Source organism: Anabrus simplex, chromosome 1 (assembly GCF_040414725.1).
Source record: "Anabrus simplex isolate iqAnaSimp1 chromosome 1, ASM4041472v1, whole genome shotgun sequence".
Taxonomy (NCBI): Eukaryota; Metazoa; Arthropoda; class Insecta; order Orthoptera; family Tettigoniidae; genus Anabrus; species Anabrus simplex.
Genome location: NC_090265.1, coordinates 956,073,324 through 956,085,785, shown reverse-complemented (window position 1 = coordinate 956,085,785; position 12,462 = coordinate 956,073,324). Strand labels below are relative to the sequence as shown.

Here is a 12,462-nt window from a genome sequence, read left to right as displayed (position 1 = left end):
GTGTCATTTCCTACACAAGGGTCACATCAAACCTTCTAGGGGAAACTCCTCCACCCGTAGCTGTTGGTCTTCCCCTAGTTTGTCGGGTTTGGTATTGGCCGCCCAACCCTCGGCCAGACAGTCGCAGGTAGTAGCGTCTACTGTCGCATACGGTAGCAGGATCTCTCCTGACCTGACAAGTGAATGATCTATGTTGATGAAACAAATTCTTTTTAAGCCAACACAATGCCGCATTACGGTAGAAGATACTCCCCTGCATAGAATGATACCCAGTACTGTGAGTCATATTAAAAGTTCACGTTGGCAACCAACCAGATGTACATCTGAAACATTGCCAGCCTAGTCTGTACTGGTATACATCAAACCGCAATGGGAGCTTGAATAAACAAAATGACTTTGATACACAAACTAACTATGAACGTCTACAACAAGAGGAATATTTTGAGTAATGCAAAATTGAGACACTACCAGAGTGTGATCCACCCTGAAGCAGCAGAAACTCTTTAACTTAGTAAGAACTTTAGTACTTAAGAGGTTAGAAATGGTGGAATGAAAGATTCTCAAGAAGATATGGGGACCTCGAATAACGGAGGAAAAGAAGAGACCAGGAGGGAGGACAGAACTAGGCCCAGAACAAAATCGTCACTGACAGAAGAGCGAAAGAAGGTTGCAAAGTATAAGAATGAATATTGGATAAAGAGAAAGACCAGAAGATACGAAGCTGATACAAATGAACGGGGTCCTCAGATAGCCAAAACAAAAATAAAGGTGCTGAGAAATAGCTGCTCCCTCTCAAATAGGAGAGACAAATTCTTCAGGATTCCTGCAAATTCCAGAAAATAGTGCAGCATGTGAACAAGTTTAAAGTCAGTGACTTTTCTCAGTATAACTTTTTTCACTGCAGCCGATTTACTTGCAGTTACATTTTCCAAGTGCACAGTGACACATTTCCAATCGATCACTAGACCTGATACACAACCAACATTGCTGGCCATCCATCTTACACTGTGCAAATACTGTAGTTTCCAAACTCTTGTCTCAAGGTGGTTTTGATTATTGTTTTACGGCGAAGAAAGTCTCGTCTAAAGGCTTTCAGCAACAGTTTTCAGTTCTTAGTGCCTCGCTGGAGACTGCTGGCAGAGTTTGTAGAACGACTTCAGTAATGAATCAGGTTCATCAAAAAATCCAATTTTTTTAGAGCTCAATCCAGTTAATTAAAGCATTTGTACTATGCATTGCACAGAAAAAATATGTGTGAACTTTTTTCTACTGTTATGAATTAATCCATTTTGTGCACCAAGCAGAGAAGTAGCACCATCTATTTCAGTGCCATCTTTAATCCTAATAACCATTCTGAAAAGCCAAATACTTCCATTTACCCAGCTCCATTTTCGCGTTCTAAAGGTGTGAGTGGTAGGAAAATTTCTTTGATTTTCAAGTTTCTTTCTAGTCTTACATTGAGAATTATTTCTTCCACAGATCTATTGTCTGCTGATCCATCCAGCAGTAAATCAACATAACTTTCATCTTTCAGTTCAGAAATTCACCTCTTAGCACCTTAGCTATTTGATAAATTCTTTTGTAAATAGTTCTATTGCCATACTCCTCTGTCCTGCTCCCTTCTCACACTTCTCTAAGTCCTGGAAAATCTGTGGATGGCTTATTTATTGAAGTATAGTATGCTGTATTGAAAAGATTCTTCTAATGGTCAAATATAATTAGAATCCATTTTCTTATAGACATTGTTGTTTCTGAAAACAATGCTGTATTGCCAGCTGCCACACAGTTTGTGTTGTAATAAAGATTTGCTATTTTTGTTAAATGTTTCTCATTTAAAAGCATTTGCAAAACCTTTTCCAAAGACTGATCTGAAGAATTTAGAAAAAAAACCAAAACTTACATTAAGCCATGTCCTGTAGTTTTATTGAACGCTAGCTAAGGCTATTCCTTACATCACATCACTCTTCTCCTTTCACCGCTCTCTGAATTTTCTTCTACCTTCATCTGCTACATTTCTCACTTCTCTCTTGTTGACGTACTGGATGCCTGTGCTGATTATGGAAGAACCAGTCATATTTTCTGCGTTTTTGTTGTCTCCCAATATCCGCTTTATATGTATGGGAGTTGTGAAGAATTGTGTTGACTTAGCCTGGTTTGATTCGTCATCAAACTCTGGATTCTTATTGTGTTTTACGTTCGAAGGTTAGCACAATATTAAATGCCTACACAAACACAAGATCTGTAAGATTTTTAGGCCTCAACCCTGCATTTACTCAAACTTGAAAAATAACAAAAGACACTAAAATGTAACACAGTACAACAGATTCATTGTACTTTTGACTAACATGTGACTATGAAGTAATTAGTTCTCAGTTTTTATATCAAGGGCTGTTCTGCCGTGACAAATGTGGACCAACTGCGTTATGTTCATTGATTGTCCACTATAGAGCTTCTGTGGCTCGGAAGGCAGCACGTCGGCTCGGCCTCTCACCGCTGGATACCGTGGTTCACATCCCGCTCACTCCATGTGAGATTTGTGCTGGACAAAGCAGAGGCGGGACAGGTTTTTCTCCAGGTACTCCGATTTACCCTGTCATCATTCATTCCAGCAACACTCTCCACTATCATTTCATAGCATCTATCAGGCATTCATAATTCACCTTGGGAGTGGCGACACCATCGTACTAATAACCTATATATGCTTCATTCATTACATCCCTGACTCGGTCAGAGACTGGAAAGCAGGTTGTAGGTTTTCATTTTCAACTTCTTAGGATTATTCTCTTATATTTTTACAAGTTCTAGACACTTGGTCCTAACACATCAGCACTCCCCCTATGATTGTCTTTTATATTATATGGATGAATTAATCACACAACTCATATGTTTGCTCACATAGTACCACAAGGAACACCTGCAGTCCTTATATATACCTTTTATAGTATGTAAGGAAACAATTTGTAACATTATTCGCCCAGGAACATTACCTGTCTGTTTAGCAGCTAATATATTTGCAGGCCACCTCCTTTTCACTTTATATGGAAACACTGGTCCTTCTCTGGTGCTCTCAACACTTTCTGATGTATTGTATTGAATAGGTTGACCATTTTAATAAACTTAATTGTTTTAAGATAATATACAATTTTCAATATGGACCACCATGAAGATGTAATAGATTACACTCGCCGTAACAACATTATAATCAAAGCTACATTTACTCGTACGGTGGAGAGTCGCTTTAGTGCCGATAATATTACGAGATTTCATTTCTCCCGAAGGCGATGTTTTTATCTGTTGGTAAGTTATGCTTGTGCTTAGCCATATTTGAGTAATGTATAGGAAGACAATAGCTGACTAGCGTTCGGTGCACGCACCGACGAATGTCATTGGTTGTGACAAGCAAAGAGTTGCATTAAAGATACTTCTATGTCCATTTTATAACCAATATTGAAATTTAAACAATGTCTAGCATTTAGGCCTTTCCTAGTCGCGACCTACGCCTCAACCTTCGTTTTGTATCTTATTGGTACTGGGATTGCTTCCGTGATACAAGGGGGTGTGGCTCAATACTCTAGAAAATTAGCTGGATTTCTTAGTGCTGTCTCAAAGGAACAAGTGTTAACTGCATGGCACAGAAAGCTCAAGGTAACGTGCTTGCCTCAGCTGATCACCAGGGCTATCCATATCCAGCTATATGCTAATGCATGCAATCTTATTAGACATTTCCGTGTCTATTTTAGGATCTTACAGCTCGAAATGGCAACTACATTCTTGTACATTGCTTTCTTATGGTCCCCTCATCCTCTCAGCAAAATTTCATTGTTGGTTTCGATATGACCTTATTGATAGTTCTCTTGTTCTGTACTTAATATGCAGAGATGTATACACAAATCTGAAAATAATATCAAATGATTAATAAAAATGTAAAATTGAAATAATCTGATTTCAATAAAAAAAGATCTGATTTCAATAAAAAAGCATTGATGTTGACTTTTAAATAAAAATCAGATTTTTTATACACTCTGCTCCAAAGTACGCATACCTTGCACCACATCATCAGTGAACATTGTTGGCAATGAAGGGTCAAGATTTTTGCTTTATATTTCATAAGTATTGATAGAAAGTTCCTGCATATTTTACTTGGGCAAATTGAAATGCACATTCACGCTCGGATGGATGTAAAACATATATTAAGTTGTTTAATATTCAGCCTTCTACACCCAATAGAGTTTGTGTCCTCTGCTGTCTAGTAAGCCTAGAATAAAACAGAATGTCAAAATTCATGAGCAGGCATCCGGATGGCATCAAATTAAAAATCTTGCACATGATAGCCGAGGCCATGTTATTATTTTTCTTTTCTTGTTTCGTTGCGGCCAGCTGTTTCCTGTGATTTAAAAAAAAAAAAAAAATTATTTGCTAGTGGCTTACGTCACACCGACATAGATAGGTCTTATGGCGGTGATGGGATAGGAAAGGCCTAGGAGTTGGAAGGAAGCGGCTGTGGTCTTAATTAAGGTACAGCCCCAGCATTTGCCTGGTGTGGAAATGGGTAACCACAGAAATCCATCTTCAGGGCTGCTGACAGTGGGACTCGAACCCCTGTGAGTACAGTATTCCTTCATTCGTAGATGGTGTTGCTCCTTTCGTTCTTTCGTCCATGCCTTTCCAGTTTTCAGCCTCAGCTTTGGTTGGAAACTCTGATATTCTTAGAGTTTTTTCTTAAGTGGGTCATGGTCCTGGATATCTTCAAATGAGATCCCAATCTCCTGCAGATCTTTCTGTACCTCACTGAACCATGTGCCCTGTGCCTTTTTCTCTTGGAGGAAAGTGAAAATGCGGTTGGTTAACCGTGTTGACTTCATTTGGGCCATGTGTCCATAAAAAATAGTCCTTTTCCCCATCATGTCGGTTATTTTCTCCACATGCGAGTACAACTTCTGGTTGTGCCGTCTCCTAAGCTTGCCGTTGTCTTTGGCTGGACCTAAGATTTTCCTCAATCTTCCTTTCCTTAGCCTCCAATTTCTTCATCATGCCTTTTTATTCATGGCGAGACATTCTGCTGCATAGAGAACCTCTGGCTGGATGACAGTGCAATAGTGTTTGATTTTTGCATTCAGAGATATAGATCTTTTGTTATAGACATTTTTAGATGGTTAGCCATTTCAATTTTATTCATGAATGATGCGAAGGCTTTCTTTTTTGGACATGTTAGGTTCTATCCATTCACCAAAATACTTAAATTTTTCAACCCACTTGTCTTTTCCATGGCGCCAGTTTGATGTTTGTAATGAATTTAGTTTTCTCAAAAGAGATCTGGAGACCTGCCTTTGCAGTTTGTGTTTGAAGCTGGTTGATCTGCTTTGTGGCCACATCCAACGAGTCAGCGAAAATTCCAAGATCGTCTGCAAATGCTAGACAGTTAAATGAAAGGTTCTTGTTCTTGTGGCCTAGTCTGACTCCGCTTTCGACTCCTTCATAACTCATTTCTCTGCGCCATTCACAGATCACTTTCTCAAGAACGCAGTTGAACAACAGAGGTGAGAGACCATCTCTCCCTGCCTAACTTCTGTCTATATTTCAAAGGCATCTGAAGTCATGCCTGTAAACACTTTCGTTATGGTGTTGGTGAGAGTCTGTTTGATGATCGCTCTTATTTTACCATCCAAGCTGAATTCCTTTAAGATCTGAATTGAGTTTGTTTTTTCAATTGAATCATAGGCCTTCTTGAAGTTGATGAACATTGATATGAAAGGCTTGTTCCTTAGTTTAAGATATGAAAGGACAGATTTCAGATTCATAATCTGCTCCACACGTGACTGTCCTTTCCTGAAACCACCTTCGTAATCACCCAGCTCTGGATCCTAGCTGTTCTTCTGCCCTGATTTGAAGAGCTTTCGAGAGAATTTTGTAAGTTATGAGTAGGAGGGAGATGCTGTGATAGTTAACATCCGACTTGTCGCCTTTCTTACAAAGTGGGTGGATTAGAGCAGATGTCCAGTCACTTCGAAGTCTTTCGGTATTCCAGATTTCATGTATTATGTCCGTTAATTTCTCCACTGCATTGTCACCAGCGAACTTTCACAATTTAGCTGTTATCGAATCTTCACCCTGGGTTTATTGTTCTTCAAGAATTGGACAATCGGTCTGATTTCCTCTTTCGAGGGTGGGGTTGAATCTGGGTGGACTTGTGTTTTATCTTCAAATGTGAATCGGGGCATTGGGGCCTTGCAGTTAATGGTTAGTCCACACCCAAATTAATAAACATTGTTAACGAAACAAAGTTAATAAACAATGTTAATGAAAACATTTTTTAACATGTTAATAAACTTTTGTTAGCATACGAGGGGCGTTTGAAAAGTCCGTGCAAAATAAAAACTACTTACGTTTTTGGGGTAAACCTTTATTATTTTTCGACATAGTATCCTTTTAGACTTATACACTTCATCCAACGATGTTCTAGTTTGTTGATTCCCTCCGAATAATAGGATTTGTCTAAGTCTGCAAAAATATCCATGAGTGTTTGCAATCACCTCCTTGTTTGAATAATATCTTTGCCCCACCAGCCATTTCTTCAAATTGGGGAACAAATAGTAGTCCGAGGGAGCCAAGTTTGGAGAATAGGGGGGGGGGGGGATGTGAAACGAGTTGGAATCCTATTTACATTAATTTTGCGACCACAACTGCTGAGGTGTGTGCTGGTGCGTTGTCGTGGTGGAAAAGGACTTTCTTGTGGGCCAATCGCGGGCGTTTTTCTTGCAGCTCGATTTTCAAAAGGTCCAATAACGATGAATAATATGCACCTGTAATAGTTTTACCCTTTTCCAGATAGTCGATGAGGATTATCCCTTGCGAATCCCAAAAGACAGTCGCCATAACCTTTCCGGCCGAAGAAACGGTCTTCGCCCTTTTTTGGTGCAGATTCCCTCTTGGTAACCCATTGTTTAGATTGTTGTTTGGTGTCAGGAGTATAGTAATGTATCCATGTTTCATCCACAGTGATGAAACGACTCTTAAAGTCCTCCGGATTCTTCTGGAACAGCTGCAAACCATCCCTGCAACACTTCACACGATTCCGTTTTTGGTCAAGCGTGAGCAATCGCGGCACCCATCTTGCGGATAGCTTTCTCGTGTCCAAATGTTTAGGCAAAATATTATGTACCCGTTCATTCGAGATGCCCACAGCACTAGCAATCTCACGCAGCTTAACTCTTCTGTCATCCATCACCATATCGTGGGTTTGATCAATGATTTCTGGATTCGTAACCTCCACGGGCCGTCCAGAACGTTCAGCGTCCCTTGACCCATATGGCCAGTCCGAAAATTTTGAAACCACTTATAAACTGTTCTACTCGAAGGTGCAGAGTCACCATAATGTTTACCAAGCTTCTCTTTAGTCTCCTGAGGCGTTTTGCCTTTCATAATGTTTAATCACTACACAAAATTCTTTTTCGTCCATTTCTTGAAAATCACTAGACTTCCTTGATTCACACGAATTCCAAACGCAAAGAAATAGACCAATATGGCTGAAACTTGGTGTGCGTTCATTCAAGAGATGCTACTAACTAAACATGACCTCGATACGTGCCGGTGGTGCCATCTCTCGGACTTTGCACGGTCTTTTCAAACCAACATCGTACTTCTTCAACATTGTGTCCACACCAAAATAGCTGTTTGTGAGGTTACAGTTGATAGGGTCAGGAAGAAGAAAATACTTACAGCTGCAGCTTTCATTGTTTTAGTTAGTACAATTAGAGAAAAGTACAAACACAAAGTGTGGCAAAGAAAAGTACTGGAAAGGTAAAATTTGTGATCGAATCCAGAATCTTTTGTTGTTTACAAATCCTGTGCCGAGGTAGGGGACAGTTTGTTTGACACGTTTACCAGGTTTACCCTTGAAGATCCTATAACCTTCAGATTCAAAAGCCTGCTCATCTGTAAATCTTGTTTCCTGAATTGCTGCAATCAAAATTTGCTGTTCAGATAGGATATCTGTGAGCTCTTTCAGTTTTACAACCTTCTGGAGAGAATTCGTGTTAAAGGTAGCAAAGAAATTCTTGGCTCTGTGTGTTATCTTTCGTGGAGTCTCCGATACCTCCGAGCACGTTGGTGCAGGCTCCCCAGAATCCGAAGGCCCGCTAGCGCCATACAAGACGACGGTGGATTAGTTACCATCTGGGGTAGTAGCTTTAGCATGAAATTTCGTCCATGATTTTCACAGTTGAAAAACTGTAGACTGGGGTCGGTGATTTTCGCACCGACCGAGGTACTACCAAGGTTGAGAGACTTGGAGCCCCCAGCACTGATCAGTTATTATTATTATTATTATTATTATTGTTGTTGTTGTTGTTGTTGTTATTAATACTGGGTGAACAATGAACGCCGGAAAAGTGGTGCAGCTAATGTTTGATTATGAAGTTTTTCAAACATCTTTTTTTAATTATCATTAGTTCTAGACTTCCTTAAGACTTGTAATTCCTCCAAGTCATATTTTTGCTTTTTCCACTTTTTCACTGCTTGTCCACTGATAGTCACTTCTCTGGGTGCTATTAGTTTTAACACTTTTACATTTCTTGAGTTTTTTTTTTTTAATGTCATTAACCTTTCTCTTAATGAAATCTTTATTCTTGTACTATTTTCTTAAATATTCACAAATAGTGGCCAGTTTGTAATATAAGATTGAAGGCATTCAGACACAGTATTCATCAAACTTCTTGAGGTATGATTAAAGGTTGCCCTGAAAACTGATTCCAAGTACAGTAGTTGATTTCTATATGAATTTGAACAATGGGCAGCAGGTAAAAGGATGAGAATAACAAGGCAACTGATTTTAATTATATATTTTTAGTATAAAAATTAACTGATTTAAACCACGATTGAAATTCCTCTGATTTAAATAGAAGCACCCTGAAGGAGGTGCAGCTTTTTATGAGATTTAACCCATATATATATATATATATATATATATATATAGGAGGCTTTGCCACAATACACAGCTAATCATTCGCAACAAATTTGCAACGAATTCAGATTTTTGCCAATTGTGACACAAAGGTGGTTTATTGCCAGCAGCAGTAATTTTATCCTGTTCTTAGCACTATTGTTTCATTTACTTGTTAAAAAATAGGATTAGTACAATAGCTCATAAGTAATCATTATGACACTTCTGATTTTAGGCTGATGATGTAATGGGTCAAGTATCAAAAGTTATTCAACCTGGGTACAAGACAAACCTGGACGACTTTCGAAATGATCTCCCAAAGGATGCATCTTTTGTGCCATATGGAGAATTGCTGCATTCATTTTCTGTTGATGCTGGTAAGAGGTACAGTTTCGTAGATGTTTATTGTGAAATGTCTCGACTTATTACTGTTTTATTATATTCAAGTTCATAATTTTTCAGAGGACAATTCTACTAGGACATTTGAAGTGTATCAGTGTGATATAAAGACTCCAGGATTTACAAGCTACCACGAGAGGCTGCAGACATTCATCCTATGGTACATAGATGCTGCAAGCTTCATAGATATCGATGATGAACGATGGAGGTTCTTCTTATGGTAGGTTTTTGATCATGTAATACTGTGAATAATATGACTGATATTATCAGATTCATATTCACTGTATGGTATTCATTTTGATCGGAGAAGCAAGGAAACCATGTCAAGAATATAACAGTTCTTTTTGGGTGATTTTTTTTCTGTGGAATCAGCTTCTCAAGGTGACAGTGGTTTGATTTTTGGCTGTTACACGTAAACTGCAAGTTATATGACCAGCTAGCTTACTTCAACTTTCTGTGAGAACACAATATCATTGGCTTAAAAATACCAAACTATCGAAAAACAGTTCGATTTTCCAAGCAATCCGGAACACACACTCCCGTCAATTACCCCCACTACCCCATCCTTCCGCCCCGCCTGAGATCCATTCCCCCGCAAGTGCTCCGCCTCCTTCCTTCCCCTCGCCTTCCCCTAGCCTCCTTTACCGTTGCTCACACACTTCGTCCGGCTCCGTCTGTGTAACAACACGTTCACATGCTGCTCAAGGTAAGTCAATCATCATTTAACGATTCTAATGTTTCTAGTAACTTCCATACATTGCTTCCAACATTTAACTTAGCTATTTTCTCCTTCAGGTTCAAATTGAAGTGGGAATTCATCTCTAAATACATCACGATCTTACATGATCAAAGTAAACTTCCCTGGAACCGCCTACTATCTAAAGGAACGAATGTCATTCACGTAGACAGCATGCAACTGTAAAGATTCGCTTGTCCCGGATGCACACAGACTGAATTATGTAACGAACAGCCGGAATTTTAAGAATTTTATATCACACCAATTGTATCATAATTTCATCGTATTTCATGTATCACCACATTAATTGTATGTTATTTTATAATGTGTTAAAATGTGTTTTAGATGTTTTAGGAATATATATCTTGTTTTAATTTGTACTCAAGGCTGATGATGGCACATAGATGCCGAAACTAGTACCATTTGACTATTTGACATGTGATTAAATCACAATAAAACGTCATTGTATTGAATAGGTGGACCTTGAAAGAATTTAATTTTGTTGTAATCCCACTTCAATACGGAACCAATGAAATTCATAACTATAAGTGAAACGGCCTACCAGGCAAAGATAAAGGCCTATCAATATATGGGCCTAAAAATCAAAGTTGCCAAATTAGGCAAAGATATCAATTTCCTGAAGCAATGTATTACACATGATTTAACACCCAATTTCTTGAAAGGAACAATTAAAAAACATCGTTACGCACCACATTTGATCAAAACTCAACAAAAAACAAACAAGATTTGGCTGAAAAACGAAATTTGTTTTTTTACATAAGAAAAAATCCTTCTTAAATAACAAATTGTATGAAACTCACCTTGAAGCAGCTCATCTGCTTTCTATAGCACAATGGAACATATTTCAAAGTCAAATTGACAATAAATTGTTTGATATTCTTTCGCAAAAACAGCTTACTTTAGATAGAAAATTAAACATTTTAAAAAGGAAGAAACAAACGTTTTCACGTGTAAATCAACCTAAAGAAATCAATTTGACAAAAAATATAATTGAGAAATTTCATCCCCCTGTAGTTAACCTTTCCAATGTAAACTTTAATAAAGAAGAAATCGCCATTTTATCAAAAGGCCCTAACCAAAACTGGCCTAACATGAATAAAATAAACATAATGACTAACATGATTATAGAATCAGAAGCTACAATAAACAAAATGCCTTTGGAGAAACAAGACGAAATTAGATTCGAAATAAAAAGAAAACTAGACAAGATAGGCACAGCTGAAAACGTAAGTAGGAAAACTATTTCCATTAACTCTGTAGATTTTCCTAACTTGCTGACTAATTTACAAATATTATAAAGCTGCATTTTACTTGAAAAATCTGAATATCTGCATTAAAATGGAAATTATAAAAATTAACATTCATTAAATAAAATACACACTCGTCGAACCCTGTACTCACACTTACTTGTTACCTGCTTACTTACACATACGTTATTTGAAGGGCGCCAGCTGCCACTCAGTGCAGCAATAATAGAATGAGACTCTCGACTCTCTCTAGGGTGTGGGGTAATAAGCTTACTTTTGACAACATACCATATAAGTTCTGGGAAAAGGAGATTGGCGTTCGGTTTCCCCATTAATTTTGAGGTTAAGATATTTTACTGTCAATGAAATGAAACTATGAATTCGTTTGATAGAACAATATATATTCTTTAAATAATATGTAAAAAAATAGTGAGTCTTGTTGCAATAAAACAGATGAGAATATGAAATTATGACATTGCAACTGAAAGAAACTAGGCATGAATTTGAATTCTTCTTGACCGGACATTTAACAATTTATGCGAAATATTTCCCTCACTGATTCACTTGACTGTACCTTCAACACTTTTAGTGTAATTACGACGTATTCCTTTGATCTGGTGTTTATTGTAGATGTGTCACGCCTAACTTGGTGATACATCCTTGTGACTGCTTCTTCTCCATCTCATCTGACTTCTTTGTAAGTCAATATGGTATTACCTCTTGGTAGGTCCTGGGTTGCCCTCTCTGACTTCATGGTAAGCCCTTGCGTCCGTGTCCTCCACTAAGTGACGGACCAACCATTTGGTCTCACTCTCTCAATGACCAATAATTACTGGCTCACTGAGTCTTCACCATCTCTCGTTCACACTGGTTGACTGACCAACTAAGGCCTCTTGATCTAGTAGACTTCTTCACTGTACTGCATCCGTATAACTAATGACTGACGCTACAATATGCATCCACCTTATATAGACGTTGGTTGACACAGCTACGTAATCTCCAGAAATAACAATGACATACTCCCACCTACGCGACAGATATTACATCCAGTGGTGAAATAGCCGGGGGCGGCTGACTCTCTGAGCGCATATTCTAAATAAATACGATGACATAGCCATGGC

At 38.3% G+C, this 12,462-nt stretch overlaps 1 protein-coding gene across 3 annotated transcripts in view; it reads left to right on the top strand.

The window, feature by feature from the left end:
* Nucleotides 1-12,462, top strand: part of Hat1 (histone acetyltransferase 1) — a 141,210-nt gene that overhangs the window by 72,671 nt on the left and 56,077 nt on the right. For all 3 annotated transcript variants that reach the window (XM_067148864.2, XM_067148862.2, XM_067148865.2), the window contains exons 5-6: nt 9,174-9,315; nt 9,401-9,557. In XM_067148864.2, coding sequence (XP_067004965.1) covers nt 9,174-9,315; nt 9,401-9,557 — 299 coding nt within the window. The remainder of the gene's footprint in view (nt 1-9,173; nt 9,316-9,400; nt 9,558-12,462) is intronic.